At 40.8% G+C, this 16,068-nt stretch overlaps 1 protein-coding gene across 2 annotated transcripts; it reads left to right on the plus strand.

Moving 5' to 3' along the window:
* Nucleotides 1-3,354: 3,354 nt before the first annotated feature.
* ARL8B (ADP ribosylation factor like GTPase 8B) lies at nucleotides 3,355-11,249 on the plus strand. 2 transcript variants are annotated; one of them, XM_019473228.1, is made up of 6 exons: nucleotides 3,355-3,458; nucleotides 4,096-4,169; nucleotides 4,596-4,689; nucleotides 7,494-7,561; nucleotides 7,797-7,867; nucleotides 9,297-11,249. In XM_019473228.1, the coding sequence occupies exons 1-6, from the start codon at nucleotides 3,399-3,401 to the stop codon at nucleotides 9,344-9,346; spliced, it is 417 nt and encodes a 138-aa protein (XP_019328773.1). In that variant the 5' UTR covers nucleotides 3,355-3,398; the 3' UTR covers nucleotides 9,347-11,249. The 2 variants fall into 2 exon arrangements, with proteins under 2 accessions (XP_019328773.1, XP_009281899.1); XM_009283624.2 differs by lacking the exons at nucleotides 3,355-3,458; nucleotides 4,096-4,169; nucleotides 4,596-4,689 and adding exons at nucleotides 5,493-5,594; nucleotides 6,232-6,305; nucleotides 6,732-6,825.
* Nucleotides 11,250-16,068: the final 4,819 nt, after the last annotated feature.

Below are 16,068 nucleotides of genomic sequence, written 5' to 3' on the forward strand. Positions count from 1 at the left end.
ATGCTGTATGGTCTGTATGACCTCAGAGCTAATGGCTTAATTCATAACCGCTTCTAGGAGACCTGGATGAAGTACAGTGTCTGCCTATTGGAATATTCACAGGTGCTGAAAACAGATGGTATTGCTAGATTTGTAAGCAACTACTCTTGCTGTCCTTGATGAGTGTTTGAGCAATGCTACTGTGTATGACAACAGCCAAACACTTTCAGATCGGGAACTGAAAATATTTCTGTGCTTATCAAACTTGTTTTAAAGCTGATGCCTATTTTAGAAGGAGAAAGCATCGTATTGTGAACAAACAGTGATAGGGCTGAGTAATCTGCTCAGGGGGCGGGGCAGAGGGAAGTCTGATTCAGACAGAACTGCCTACTAATAAAAGCATATTCTTGTTCTGCTGTGGAAGTAGCTTTTGCATATGCATACTCTAAGATGCAGCTGAATTCCTGGCTTTTTTCCTCTGTAGAGGTAGTAAACAAAAGACCTCTAAATTTTGGGTTTAGAGAACCGTTTCTGGGCCAAGACAGTTGGATATAATAGCAGAACCTATCAAAGGAGATCGCTGCCTGCTAGCAAAATCCATTACAGTTGCTTTAACCATTTTTTTGACCTGTCTTAAAAGATAAGGTGACTGCCAGTAGCTTGCTTTAGGTACACTGACTGTGAAGAGGAACACCCACACTTATATCAGAGTAAGGTCTTTCAGATGAAGATCTAAGTTGATCGATATGCTCAAAACTTGCAGACAGGTGTGCCCCTCAAAGCTATAAAGTGCCCACCTCACCTCAGAATCCACAGCCTCCAAACTTCCTATAGAGAGAAAGGGCGTGCTTGTGTTTTGGAGGCAGCTCAGCGAAGGCACCTGCTACCCTTTCCTTCTGCTTCTGACACTTCAGAAAGTATGTCAGATAGCGCTGGTTTGTCTCGCCTACAAAGCAGAGTACAGAAGGCTGAAACTCAAGCTGTAACTGAGCGACTCTGTAGTGTAGTTTTTAAGCAAGTCGGAACAAGTTTTTATGGCACCTGGATGCGTAGCGTGGGTAGAGAGTACTTGGAAAGTAGTATAAGGTGCAGCAGCTTTTCTGAAGATTCTGTAAAAGCTTCCTTGTGGTGGATCACAGTAATTTCTTCAACATTACATTAAACACGTGGCAAATGAGGTGCTGCTCCAATCTGAAGGAATCCGTACCCTAAAAGAGCGGTGAGAGAGCATGAACTATTGATAGGAACAGCTCTCGAGTGAAGAATTTGGAAGTATCTGAGTGGGAATAGCTGACAGCATATGGCGTAATATGAAGTAGCACAAAGAGATGGAGGTTCAGGGAGTGCTTGGGAGACGTTTGGTTGGAAGATGTGAGTGTAGGGTGTGACTGTAGAGGCAGGAATGCAGTGGTTCTTGAGCAACCACGGTGAGCTGACCCTTCAAAGGCAAGATTGGCAAATGCATGCTTTATGAGCTGAACTGAACTGCATCAGACGTGGAAAGCACAGTTAACCATCTGCTGCTGAGCTATACATAATCAAACTGGCAGAAATGGGCAACTCGTACACTGGGCTTTCAGGGCAGGAACAGGAAGCTAATGAACAGGCATTCAGGTTGTGCACCTACCTTGCTAAGTTAGCAGAAAGGTTAGAGTAGTTTCTGAAATAGTGCTGCATGAGACTGATACATGCTCTTCTGTGTAGCTTCAACAGTTGAAACTTCTTTCAAAAGAGAATGCAAACACCTGCCTAATGAGGTTTAAGCTGTCCATTTTTAAGGTCATCTCTGTTTTTACTGTTGCATTCCTTGGATTCAAGGACTTAGTGTTTTTTTTTTTTTTACTCCTTTTAAAAGACTGTTAGTCTGTATAGCCATGCATCTGGAAGGCAGATCTTGAATGTGAAACATCACCACCTGTTCAGGGGACTGCTGGCTTCAAATCCAAGCTCTGGATGTATTTCTGTTTTGGAGGTCAACAGCAAGATCAACATGCCATTTAACTGAAGGACTTGGCCAAATAAGCCCAAATGAGACTGCTATCATCTGTATGCTTTCAGTTGACTTCTAAAGTTTATCAGCGTTATACTGGAGTCTGTATTACGTGAAGCCTGCAGCTTTGGTTTGCTAGTGGAAGATCACAGGTTTTTTTGGGCGGTGAGGCGGGGGGAACAAGCTGAAGAAAGTGGGCTTCTAGGCATAGAAGTGAATGACAAAGCATTGGTATTACAAGCTGACCATCTTCTGGTTGCAAGCTCTGAACAGCATGTACTCCAAGCATGTCCGGTCAGACTTAGTTACTACTTGCAGCTTGTGAGCAGTTGGGCCCTAACTCTATAGGGTGATGTGACATCTGCTTCATAGATCCTAAAGAACTTTTAACTCGGGCTAGCTTCTCTGTGCAACATCAGGGGAGAGAAGCAGACTTTCTGCTGCTATGGTATCGAACCCTAATTAAACAACTGAATGCATTTGAGTTGACCTTTTTTCCAAATCTGGTTGACTTGTCTGGTTCTATTGCACATAATGGATGTAGTGAGATACATAATGACCACTGTGGCTGAGATTCACCTTCTGCCAAATAGCCGAGGGAGCATGGGAGAAATCTGTACTACTGTTGATAACACTTGTTATGGCTCCTGGGTTAGCTACAGGAGATAGCTGTGAACTTGACTTTCAAGCTGTTACAGATAAAAGTGTAACAGATAGTAAAACATCTGCCACTAGAGAACCTCTCTAATACAACACTGTTTTGCAGCAGTTATGCCAGAGCTTAGAGCGATGCTGAACTTCTGGTGGAAATGGACTGAAATACTCTCCAGTTGCGTTTCGATTGCCTCTTCCACTGCTGAACAAGTTGGACGCTGCGTAGCCTAGCAGGAAGCAGACCTGTCAGGTCCTTCCGCTTTCCAGCCTTTTAAAACTCCTCAGGGAGTTAACCCATACCTGTGGGTTGGAGGCTTACTCCACAGAAGTGATTTATTACTGTAAATGTTGTCCATAGAGTAGCTTGCCTCAGAGGAAAATCTTCTGGATATTTCTAGCTTCCAGGTAGCTAGGAGATCCTGATGTACAGAACTTGGCTCCAGCAGAAGTAGGTGAATGGCTCTTTTCCTTTACTTGCCCTGGCTGTCCATCTGTTAAGCTATGCAAAGCACTTCTCCCCAAGTAACTTTGCTCCCCTGACTGCCTCAAGGCTTGAAAAATGATTTAAGTGCTTGTAAGAAATGACTTGACTGACTTCACACAAGCTTCAATACACAGGAATATAATATCTACGACTTCTTGGCTATAAAGCCTTCGGTTGGAAGGCAAACGGTTAGAAAAAGCTTATGATATTTTACTATGTAAACTAGCTGCATCAGATAAGCACTAAATTTAACTTTCTGTTTTTTTCCAGTCAGGTCAATTCAGTGAAGATATGATTCCTACTGTGGGCTTCAACATGAGAAAAGTTACAAAGGGTAATGTTACAATAAAGGTATGTTACCATTGTTGACTGTCTCTTTTTAAACCTGTGCAAGGTTGTCTTCAGCTTCTAGTTTAAAAGTTATATGTTTGCTCTGTTTTTCTTCCACCATTGGGACAAATATAGGAAACTGAAGAGGCTCAGCTAAATCTGTCAAATAGCTTAAGGATACACTTATGTTTATTTATGGGGTTTCTTAAATGAGAATCTGTGTGTGATTTCCAGGTTCATGGGCTAGTTAAAGCAATGTTGTGATAATGCTGTCTGGCTTTAGTCTGAGTTAATTTTCACATGTGTAGGGCCCAGAGATCTTCCTCTTCTGCTCATCAATATTGCTTAAGGGAAGGCTTACATCAAAAGCAAAGTTTTAAGTCAATATATCTTATTTTGTTTTCTTGTATACCACAGTGTGTAAACTTAGTACACGGGTGTGTTCTTGCATCTGGTGTAAGATGCTCTAGTTTGCATCTTATGCTATTGGGCCTGCAAGCTTTGAGCAGCTGTACAAGGGATTATTCCTGTTCTAATATGTGAGAGGTCCTGCAGCTGGCCCGAGGAGAAAGGAAAAACTGTGTTTTGATTTCTTGTCTTTGTGCGACGTGTTTAAGCATAGTGTGTGGCTAAATTGTCTTTTTCCCCTTGCCTTAAGATTTGGGATATAGGAGGGCAACCACGATTCCGAAGCATGTGGGAACGATATTGCAGAGGAGTTAATGCTATTGTGTAAGTGTCATCTTCCTTCAGCTAGTACTTAACTTCAGGTTTGCTTCTCTTCTGTGTGTAGCCTTTCTAACAGTGCATGCTTGACTCGGTAGTACTCGTTTTAATTTTGAAACTGTACTGCAACCTTACTGACCTTTTTTTACCCTTAAGTTCAAGGCTCAAGGTGGGTTATTTTCTTATCGGTGTCTGATCTGGAGTACTAACTACTTCCTGTCTGAACTGGGTGGCAGTGCTGTCTAACTGAAAGAATCTTTCATCTACTCTGATCATAGAGAATTCTTTTTACAAGAACCAAATTCTTTGCTCAGAAGACCTAGCTTTGTTTAAAGCCTTGTTGAATGTGCTCAAAACTGACAGTGTAAAGCAAACACTGCTGTTTCTGAAGTAGTTCAGTCTCACTGACCTAACCTTAAATTCTCTTTAAAGCTACATGGTAGATGCTGCAGATCGTGAAAAAATAGAAGCCTCTCGAAATGAGCTGCACAACCTTCTAGATAAGCCACAGTTACAAGGAATCCCTGTAAGTAATATTGCCTTACACGGTATTAAATTTGCTTGAGGAATGTGCATAACTTCAGCAACTCTGAAGTCTGGCTTGAACTCTTAAGTCAAGTCTAAGGCCTAACCTCACTGGTTAGTATAAGCATGAACAATACCTGCCCTACCCCCAGTGCCTTAAATCAAATTGTTGACCTCGGTCAATCCTTCAGTGATCTTATTCTTGTTCGGTGCCCACAAAAAAAACAAAAAAAAAATTGGAACAGTAATTTAGAGTAGAGTATTCCACAGTATGAGTTTGTGCTCTCTTCTGGAGTCTACTATAGTACAGGTTAACCAGAGTGTAGTACAGAAGTATAGAGTAAGTTTGGGGAATCTCAGCTGAAAGTCTACTGGGATTATTCTCAGTTTTATCAGCTGATGTGTTCTCGTGCTTGTTTTTTGCACATAACAGTTTATTTGTACCCCGTCTTTCCCTGTGACTAGGTCAATCTTCCTTCTTGATCTGGTTTAATAGTGAATGTCTCATCCCGCTGGATTTAATAGCCTAGTGCAGACTGCTTGTCAGACTCCCCTGAAGTTTGTTGTTTGTGGTGGGGTTGGTGGTTTTTTTTGTTTTTTTTAAAAAAAAAAAAACAAAAGGCTTGAAAAATGATTTAAGTGCTTGTAAGAAATGACTTGACTGACTTCACACAAGCTTCAATACACAGGAATATAATATCTACGACTTCTTGGCTATAAAGCCTTCGGTTGGAAGGCAAACGGTTAGAAAAAGCTTATGATATTTTACTATGTAAACTAGCTGCATCAGATAAGCACTAAATTTAACTTTCTGTTTTTTTCCAGTCAGGTCAATTCAGTGAAGATATGATTCCTACTGTGGGCTTCAACATGAGAAAAGTTACAAAGGGTAATGTTACAATAAAGGTATGTTACCATTGTTGACTGTCTCTTTTTAAACCTGTGCAAGGTTGTCTTCAGCTTCTAGTTTAAAAGTTATATGTTTGCTCTGTTTTTCTTCCACCATTGGGACAAATATAGGAAACTGAAGAGGCTCAGCTAAATCTGTCAAATAGCTTAAGGATACACTTATGTTTATTTATGGGGTTTCTTAAATGAGAATCTGTGTGTGATTTCCAGGTTCATGGGCTAGTTAAAGCAATGTTGTGATAATGCTGTCTGGCTTTAGTCTGAGTTAATTTTCACATGTGTAGGGCCCAGAGATCTTCCTCTTCTGCTCATCAATATTGCTTAAGGGAAGGCTTACATCAAAAGCAAAGTTTTAAGTCAATATATCTTATTTTGTTTTCTTGTATACCACAGTGTGTAAACTTAGTACACGGGTGTGTTCTTGCATCTGGTGTAAGATGCTCTAGTTTGCATCTTATGCTATTGGGCCTGCAAGCTTTGAGCAGCTGTACAAGGGATTATTCCTGTTCTAATATGTGAGAGGTCCTGCAGCTGGCCCGAGGAGAAAGGAAAAACTGTGTTTTGATTTCTTGTCTTTGCGCAACGTGTTTAAGCATAGTGTGTGGCTAAATTGTCTTTTTCCCCTTGCCTTAAGATTTGGGATATAGGAGGGCAACCACGATTCCGAAGCATGTGGGAACGATATTGCAGAGGAGTTAATGCTATTGTGTAAGTGTCATCTTCCTTCAGCTAGTACTTAACTTCAGGTTTGCTTCTCTTCTGTGTGTAGCCTTTCTAACAGTGCATGCTTGACTCGGTAGTACTCGTTTTAATTTTGAAACTGTACTGCAACCTTACTGACCTTTTTTTACCCTTAAGTTCAAGGCTCAAGGTGGGTTATTTTCTTATCGGTGTCTGATCTGGAGTACTAACTACTTCCTGTCTGAACTGGGTGGCAGTGCTGTCTAACTGAAAGAATCTTTCATCTACTCTGATCATAGAGAATTCTTTTTACAAGAACCAAATTCTTTGCTCAGAAGACCTAGCTTTGTTTAAAGCCTTGTTGAATGTGCTCAAAACTGACAGTGTAAAGCAAACACTGCTGTTTCTGAAGTAGTTCAGTCTCACTGACCTAACCTTAAATTCTCTTTAAAGCTACATGGTAGATGCTGCAGATCGTGAAAAAATAGAAGCCTCTCGAAATGAGCTGCACAACCTTCTAGATAAGCCACAGTTACAAGGAATCCCTGTAAGTAATATTGCCTTACACGGTATTAAATTTGCTTGAGGAATGTGCATAACTTCAGCAACTCTGACTTCAACTCAGAGTTCAAGTCTGGCTTGAACTCTTAAGTCAAGTCTAAGGCCTAACCTCACTGGTTAGTATAAGCATGAACAATACCTGCCCTACCCCCAGTGCCTTAAATCAAATTGTTGACCTCGGTCAATCCTTCAGTGATCTTATTCTTGTTCGGTGCCCACAAAAAAAAAACAAAAAAAAATTGGAACAGTAATTTAGAGTAGAGTATTCCACAGTATGAGTTTGTGCTCTCTTCTGGAGTCTACTATAGTACAGGTTAACCAGAGTGTAGTACAGAAGTATAGAGTAAGTTTGGGGAATCTCAGCTGAAAGTCTACTGGGATTATTCTCAGTTTTATCAGCTGATGTGTTCTCGTGCTTGTTTTTTGCACATAACAGTTTATTTGTACCCCGTCTTTCCCTGTGACTAGGTCAATCTTCCTTCTTGATCTGGTTTAATAGTGAATGTCTCATCCCGCTGGATTTAATAGCCTAGTGCAGACTGCTTGTCAGACTCCCCTGAAGTTTGTTGTTTGTGGTGGGGTTGGTGGTTTTTTTTGTTTTTTTTTAAAAAAAAAAACAAAGCTGCAACCGTTTCCTTCTACTCTGGATTTCAGGTTCTAGTACTTGGAAATAAGAGAGACCTTCCTAATGCTTTGGATGAGAAACAGCTAATTGAAAAGATGTAAGTCTAACCCTTCCTAAGAAAGGATACTTTAACTCAATAAATGAATTCATGTACATAGGGTTGTTAGATCAAGAAGCTTGCATGTGTAAGTAGAAAACCCAGCAACAGGAGGTAGCTGAAACATTGTGTAGAAACAAGTTAGGTGGAGGAGATGAAGGGGGAACAGTTTAGATTCTCAGTATGTGTCCTTGTTGTAAGTGAAGTGTATGTTGAAATGTTCTCTCTTTCATAGGAACCTTGCTGCTATTCAGGACAGAGAAATCTGCTGCTACTCAATTTCTTGCAAAGAGAAAGATAATATAGGTAACTATTAACCTAAAATGCTAAGCATTATGAAGAGCTGTCAGAGGATGGATTGGGGGATTGTAACTTCTTAAACACCAGTTTCCTGAAGTCAGGAAGCCTGTAACAAATCAAAGAACAATGTGTAAGTGCACTGGTTAAGTTCCGTATAACTCCTGATGGCAGTGAGGAAACTTGACTGGTTGTAGTTATCAAAACATATGTCAGTCTGCTGTGAAATCTGCTGCCTTTCTTTAGTTAGTTTGCAGCAAATAGCTGACTAGCCTCACTATTAGCTTGGCCTAAATGATTTTATACTTCTCTCCGGTACTCTCAACTCTGCCTCACTTTCATGAGGCTAGCAAGTACTTGCAGCAAGTTTTTCCTCAACAGTCATTCCCTTGAAATAATCATCTTCCCTTGCTGTCTTATCAAAGTGGTTCGTGTTGTGGCCTATGCTAGTCACTACTCCGTGCAGCCAAACAGTAAATTTTTCTGGTGCTGACATCAATTGCTTTAGAATTTCTGGAGTTCAAACGCAGAAACCATGATACTGTGTAATACCAAGTACTTGACACTAGTATTGTAAGTAAACTGAGTAATCTCAACTGAATGAAAACACAGTACTTAACAACACTTGCCATCCTTCTCCTGATGCCTTCTTGTGGCTGCCATGAGGTTAACACTGGTTCATTGAGTTTACTGATGAGGGAAACTTCAGGCTGGTGGTCACAGGAACAAGCTATAGAGGATACCAGAACTGCTTTATATTAAGGACTCAACTTCTTTCCGGGAAAAATGAACAGCCTGTGGAACTCTTCTGGCTTCTTATCCAAGAAGCCCCTGTCACCTTACCATCAGTTAAAGATTCAAATATGGTGGATAGGAGAAGCAGATACTCCCTTCTGTCATATCTCCTGTACAAGGCTCACAGCACAGCTGAGCATCACTGATGCGATAGGGAAGGTGCTGCTGGAAGCATTGGGCTGGTATGATGTTAGTGCATTTCACTTCCTTAGGAGACCCTCTTTCAAGCATGGAGGAGCTTGATGCCTTGTGCTGTAGGGCTCAACTAACTTTGTTCTCATCAAGTGAGGAGGGGCAGACTGGCTAAATAGAGCAGTGTTGATCTAAAACTAATTATGTGAGCCATACCAAAGTATCAGATTAAGGAATGTCTTTTTCCTAGAGGTGTAGCTGACTGAGGAACCAGGATGTCTGGGGCAGTTCCTTTAAATGTTACTTAAAGGATGCTGGGCAGTTACAGGACCAAAGCACAGACAGCAAGCGTTCCAAATAATCATTCTATTGATCCATCTTGGACCATCCTCTAGAGAAGGGCTGGATATTCCTGTTGTGTATTTGGGGACACTGGCATACCAAAGCGATGCCAGCTATACAAATACAGATAGACACTTGAATATGGAACTTCTCTTCTCTCTCTCTTCAGATATCACGCTTCAGTGGCTTATTCAGCATTCAAAATCTAGAAGAAGCTGAAGTCTTCCTGGAATCTCCAGTACCAGTTGGCCATAATCTCAGTTGTCCACTTCCCTCCATAATGAGATATTATCCAAAAATCCTGTATCAAGAATCTGCCTTTTCATGGTTCATTTCTCATGTGCACTGCTGAAGACTTGTATTCCTATTCTGTCACAAAACAACTAGAGTTGTCATGATAAAGTCAGCACAAATATTTATTTTACAACCATCTGTGGTGGGAGGGTTGTGGGGGGTCTTTTTAAAAAAAAAAAAATCTCTCTACCATGTTAACTATGATGGTACACTCTGTTCTGGTTTTTCAGGGCCAGGTTTTTATATGATTTTCAGCAAGTGTTTTATTTCTAGTGTTTAGTGGCTTGAAGATGCTGATGCTTGACAGCATTAAGATTCTGTAAGATGCCACATACCGTAGTTAGAAAACATTTAAGCGTGAGTTGTGGGATACTGATTTATCTCACAAATGCATGTGATGTGTGTATGTAAGCAGAGAAATGGAAACTGTTTGCAGAGGGGAGCACAAGGCATAGATCAGCATCACTAATCTACAGCTGAGATCTTATCCTGTCACTTGAAAAAGAAAACTCTCATGATGAATTAGGAGAGAGTCAACTGTTTAAAATCATTTTGTTGCTTCTGTTTAACATTTGTGTGGGGGATGGGAATGGACTGTTCTGTCAAGCTTTCAAAAATTGGAGTATTCCAGCATGAAAACAAATTGCTAGGAACATCAGACTTTGTTCAAATACATCTTTCTATCTACAGATACTAGTGGTCTCTATCTGAAACCAGAACACACATTCTGAGCAGCTGCATGACACTTAAATTACTGATGTTTTCGTATAGAGTCAGTCGTTGACCTTTAGCACAATATCTATGTAATTGTGTAGTGTCTCTCCTGCTCATGAAATGGCTGGGCACAGTTTCACCTGGTGCTATGGAATATCTAGGCTATTGTGACAACTCTAGACCTGCCTGCTTTCTTGATGTAACCATGTGCAAAGTCTGTAAGTTGCGAGATGAAATGTTCTACTGTGTCAAAGCACAAGAGAGCCAACAGATTGATCCTGTTTCTTGACTAGCTCCTACAGTATAGGGAAGTATATATGAACTAAAGATTGTAATGTTTTTGTAGCTTTACTTTCTCAATGACTTCAGTATATTTAAAGGGACAGACTTGTTGAGACTGGTTTGTTCATACAGTAATGTCAGTGTAGCTTACTAGTGTATGCAAATACATGGTACACCTGCTTGTGTTGCCTCACACTGTGTGTGATTCTTCACCTAAATGTAGTTTGCATTATGTCGGAGTCTTTGGTTGGAAAAACTGTTTAGTCCGTATCAGTTACGACAAGCCAGTTTTAATTTAGACTGCCATGGCCTTACTGTTCTGTACCAACTATTGCACTGTTGCACAGACACTACGTGCTGCCTGCATTCAGTCTGAACTTGCATTTTAACTTTTTGTCCCCTTTCAGTTCTCTGAAGCATGATTTCAATTAATCCATACTCTGGTGCTGTAGAGGAGAGGGTATATTAACTTGCTACTGTAGTCCCTAGTTCACCAGGAACTGCTACAGTTACTTTTCTTTAGCAAACTTGCTTGTGCCTAAAATAAGGAAACTAAACTAGAATGTGTGAATCTTTGTGGGGGACCAGGTCACTGTTTAGTTAACTGGCCTATAGCTAAAGTTGATGTGTTTGGTGTTTATATACTTCACTGCTTTCAGCGTTTATGGCATCCAAACACTACCGATTGTTAACCTGTGCATTACTCTCTGCATGTGAACAACTTATACAATTACTGAACTTTGTAAATACGTGAATTTTTTTATTTAGGTGGATGCATATGTTGGTTTACTGCTCTTCAGCTTTATTCAATAAACTTATGTTTTGAGGGTTGTATTGACACTTAACTGACTGACTTGAGTTGATATGGCTTAACTCATGGAAATACATTATGGGATGTCTGTCTCCTCTCCCACAAGATTACAGCTGGGGAAGAAGGCTCGGTAAATACCTGAGCTTCTTTATGTTCTGTGGTTCAACTATTCAAGTGAAACGCTTATAAAACTCCCTTTCAGGCCTGGGGCTTTCTCAGCTTACGTGAGCAAGTTTAGCTAGTCAGTCTCAGCAGACTTCAGTGCTTTTTTACGTTTATGAAAAGCACTGGTCAGCTGAAGGGTCTTAAGTAGGGTCAGCCTTCTGGAGCTCTGTTTTCAGAAGAAAAATGCATGTGTCTACAAGCTTGTTTCTTGTCATCAAGCCTAGAGTAAAACCTTTGCTTTTCTAGCAGAAGTGTCAGATCTAGCAGTGCCTGATCATTCACTACCAATTAAAGCATAAAGATTCTTGTCTCATTGGAAAGTGAGGCTTTCGTTGACTGAGGTCTTGAACAAAGTCTTTGTTGTGATTTTAATCTGAAGTTACACCCACTGTTCTTCCCAAATGCTTTGTGGCGTTAATTTCTCTTGGGTCGCTGATTAACTTACAGGACCGTATGTCAACATCTTCCAAGTAATGGTAACAAATTGGATGTCTTCTATTCACAGCCTGCCTCTGTGTAAGCTTTCAAACTTAGAGCTGTAACAGGTTGGTTTTTAGGCCTGGCTACTGGTCGGTTAGCATCCTTCATGTGTAACTCAGCTGGTGGGAAGGACTAATGAACTGTTGAGTAAAAGATTATGTGCATATTTCTTCAGTTGATGGGATTTCCTGCATGCCAAACAAGCTACCTGGAGTTAACATTCAAAGCAAAATGCCTCGAGTTGCAAAATCTGAGAAGAGTATTACTGCTGTAAGATTTGTCACCCTGGTTGGTCTGATACCAGTACTGATCACTTAAATCAGCTGTGGTGTGAAGTTGGCCAACAGCTGTTTGCTTGATGTGGTATTTAAGTAATAGTTTCTACTTCTGAATGTAAATAGCAAGGAAAGCTACACTGGCCGCCTATGATGTGCGTACTCTAAAAAGTACATTTGTATTACTTCACGAAATGACTCCACCTAGGTTTTCACAGCTATTCTTGTGCAGTTCTCCCAGATGCCTTTAGTTACTCACATGGCAGAAATGTAGACCTTGAAGAATGACTCCACAGGTTTTCACAGCTATTCTTGTGCAGTTCTCCCAGATGCCTTTACTCACATGGCAGAAATATAGACCTTGAAGAGACTATTTGAATCCAGTGCAGAGGATTACACTTTTTCTGTTTGAGGGCTTGATTAACTTTCCAACTACCTTCATTTTGAAACAGAAGGGAAGTGTAGTAAGTTTTTCCAGAGAAGTGAGGCTGTTCTTGCCACCTTTCAGCCTTGGACTGAAAAAACTACTCACTCATCTGGCACAGTTAAGTCCAAGGTTAAACTTTTTCCGTTCTAATAAAGGTGTGGAGGTAAGATAGGCATTATCAGTGTTGTCTGCTGAACTTGGATGCTATAGCTGTGTTCTGCTTCTAGAAATCTATTGGGGCAATCTAATCTCTCATGATGATTGCTTGTCTCAGGCTCTGTAGCGAGCCTGGACAGTAAAAAGAGACTGATGAAATTTCCCATTCTCTTAACAAAAGTTGCTTTTTTAGTAACAAGAATTATTGTACTTAAACATCAACAGCTGTACTGTAAACATCAAGAGAGTCCTGAAACTCTCTTCTGATGTACCTGCAGTAGGCCTTGACCGTTAGCATATTAAGAAAACTGGGTCTTGTGAAAAGGCAAATACTGAGCCAGAGAGAACTCTTGGTCATGAATATGCATGCAAGTTAGACACCGGTCATACCTTTATGACCTCATGATGTGTTGGTATTGTGTGGTGTCCCGATGATTTAAAATAGCTGTCAACTCTAAATACTTGTTGTCGGTTTTGTTCAGTAAGAGTGATCGCTCTTACTGATCATAGAGCAGCGCGTCTCTAGATTAGACTAGGAAGAAATGTTTGTGCGTGCACCCACAGCACCGGGCTGTGTGAAAGCTTTCCTTGGAGTATTAATGTCCTATCAACGTTAGTGTGGATGGTGGTTTCTTTAAGTGCAATTACAGAGCAGCATAATTCTCATCGTCACCCTGAGTGCAGCTGAGTGTCTTCAGCACTTGCACAGAGCAATTGGGTCCTACCACTTGGCAATGTGAAAAATGCACAAATGTGGAGCTGTTTCATGGTCTGTGGAACTAATAATCTAGTTTCTTATCGATTTGCGTCTTCTCTTTGCATCTTTATGGAAACAGGTTGGAAAGACGGTCCTTTTTGGATGCTGACATATAAAGCTGCATAATCTTCACTTTCTGGTAGAAGAAAGGAGGCCAGAGAAAATGCCTTAAACAGTCTCTCTGGTTATACGGTTATAGGAATGTTGTGCAGGGATCTATAATAACTTGAAGTATGACTTAGCTGGATTATCAAGCTTTTAACTTTTCTAAGGTTTAATTTTGTAGTTACTGTGGCTGTGCAATGGCATGTCATGATTTGCTTTGTGCGTGTTTACTGGATGTGAAAGAAATGTGCTTCCTCCCGGTCGCGTGCCCCAGCACTGCTCCCTGCTGGCTTGCTTCTGCACTGACCCTGACCAGAGCGAGCTGTGTGAATTCTAAATAGGGGGGTGTAAATCAGGTTATTTAAGCTGTCTTGCTAAGAGCGGTGCATTGCCGATAACACGAACAGCAAAGCAACGAATCATGTTAAAGAAGTAATGCGTGAATGCCTGAGACTAGTATGTGCTTCAGGACTTTTATTCCCAAAAGATGAGTGTAGAATGACTTGTCTCACTAAATCATAAACCTTCAATGAGTAGCCTATTGTTTTAGGACTACAGATGCTGAACGTTAAAGTATGCCTTGGTGAAACATCAGGGAATTTCTTTTACATGTCACTTAAATGACAAACACGGAATGGCACTCAAAGGGGGTGTGCACATACTCTTCTAAAGGAGAAGTAAAATATTTGATGTTTTTATTTCCGTCACAGTGGAAGGTGGGTAAGTAGACCTTTGTGCCAGGATTAGTGCCTTTTAATTATGACATTACAGGTTTTATTCTGTTAAAGGCAACATCTATCATTGTGATCATTTTTGAAGTGCTTCAATAAAGTGTTGTTGAAAACCATTCTTTTGCATATTCATCTGTAGTAGTACAGCTGCTTTTATTATCGTTAGAAATATACAAGAAGCCCACATTACCAAATTGTGGGAAACATTGTTAGACTCAAGCTAAACTAAACACATCTATGCTAAAATCTAATTCTTCTCCTGTGAGAGGAGCAAACAGGTTGACTCCTCAAAGTGCTCTTCTAACAGTGAAGAGAGTAGGTGGTATCGCTTCCACGTAGACAGATGCATTCAAGTAGTCAATTCAAGAAGTCTTTCCTGGCCTAATTAGGGAAGTTCACGTTTTAAACACTGTCATAAAACGGTGATCTTGAGTATATGAATGAGGCTAATGCTAACTGGATTCCAAATTTCATGTTTTTGTTTTAAAAATGCTGTTGCCTGGTTGATGCTTGGTCAGTGTGTGCTGTGTGTTAGCAGAGTGACTGTAGGCCTTGTGCTCAGCGGGGGACAACTTTCTGGGTAGTCGGTCTGTGAAACTCTTCATCATCTCTGATTACAGCTTTGCTTTAGATGCTGAAACCATTTGTTGGTCTCATTTGTGTTTCTCTCTGAAAAGACCTATTGGGTAGCAGTTCATAAACCATATTATTCAATAAACAAAGCAAATACCTGAGTAGAGAAACAAAAAGCTGTTGTGATGTGTGAAATGTAAAGCTAAATTTGATTCTTGCAAGAGTCTCAGAGTGAAACTGCTAAGTTGCTTCTGTATAACTATATTAACTTGGGATGTGGGAAGATATTTCAGTCTTTTCAATAATGAGGAATTTTCCTCATTTTTTTAGAGTCAAGAATCCCCTTCTTGGCGTGAATGGATAATATTTCTGGTGCATAAGGGGAAAGACATTAAAAAGATGCATGAATGCCACAGACTGAGGAAAGGAACTGAAAGAGCAACCTCAGGCTGCTATGTTTGAACAGGCTAGAGGATTTTAACAGGAGTCAGCATACAGAAGTCTCGCTGGACCACCGAACTGTGATTATTTATTTTTTTTTTTTTAAGATTTATTTGTTCTACTGTTTCTGTTGCAATGAATGGAAAACAAAGAGCAAGATCTGACTTCTGAAATAGAAAGTATAAAATACAGGCTGAAGACAAATCATTATTGTCTGGTTGTCTGTCTATGCGTGATAAGTCTTGAAAATTTTTTTTCATTTCTATCAAATTTCTTCCTAATGAATCATGCAGTTCCTCGCTAAAAGGATGCAGCGCTAGAGTGAACACCAGTCCTTAGTTCGGCGATAAAGCAAGTCACGCTTAAAACCACAGTTACTAGTGATGCTGTTAAGGTTTCTGGGGTGGCTCGGAGAGGTGTGTCTCCTCTTTACCTCCCCCAGCTGCAGTTTATTGACTCTTCTGTTCTTTTGGCTGTCTTGGAGGGGTTTTGTTTTTACCAGCACTGCCCGACTCTCTTTTCACTTTCATTTCTACAATTGGCGAGTGGCTTTTGTCAGCTTTTCTATTTCTGCTGCTTTCTGAAAACTCCAGCTGCCTTGGAGCTCTCTCCCAGCGCCGCATCGCAGGCTGGCTCGCGATGTGCTCGGCGCTGCTCCCTTTCCCCATCTCGCCCTGGGAGGGGGTTCAGCGGCCGGCTCTGCCGCTGGGCGAAGGGCAGCCCCGCGTCC

This window comes from Aptenodytes forsteri, unplaced genomic scaffold (assembly GCF_000699145.1).
Source record: "Aptenodytes forsteri isolate BGI_AS27 unplaced genomic scaffold, ASM69914v1 Scaffold267, whole genome shotgun sequence".
In the NCBI taxonomy this organism is placed as follows: domain Eukaryota; kingdom Metazoa; phylum Chordata; class Aves; order Sphenisciformes; family Spheniscidae; genus Aptenodytes; species Aptenodytes forsteri.

Excerpts from the sequence above, each read along its gene's own strand:
- ARL8B (XM_019473228.1), top strand. The coding sequence starts at position 3,399 with ATGATTCCTACTGTGGGCTTCAACATGAGAAAAGTTACAAAGGGTAAT. Across the intron at positions 3,459-4,095 it reads AGGGTAATGTTACAATAAAG|ATTTGGGATATAGGAGGGCA; the intron begins GTATGTTACCAT and ends CCTTGCCTTAAG. Across the intron at positions 7,562-7,796 it reads AAACAGCTAATTGAAAAGAT|GAACCTTGCTGCTATTCAGG; the intron begins GTAAGTCTAACC and ends TCTCTTTCATAG.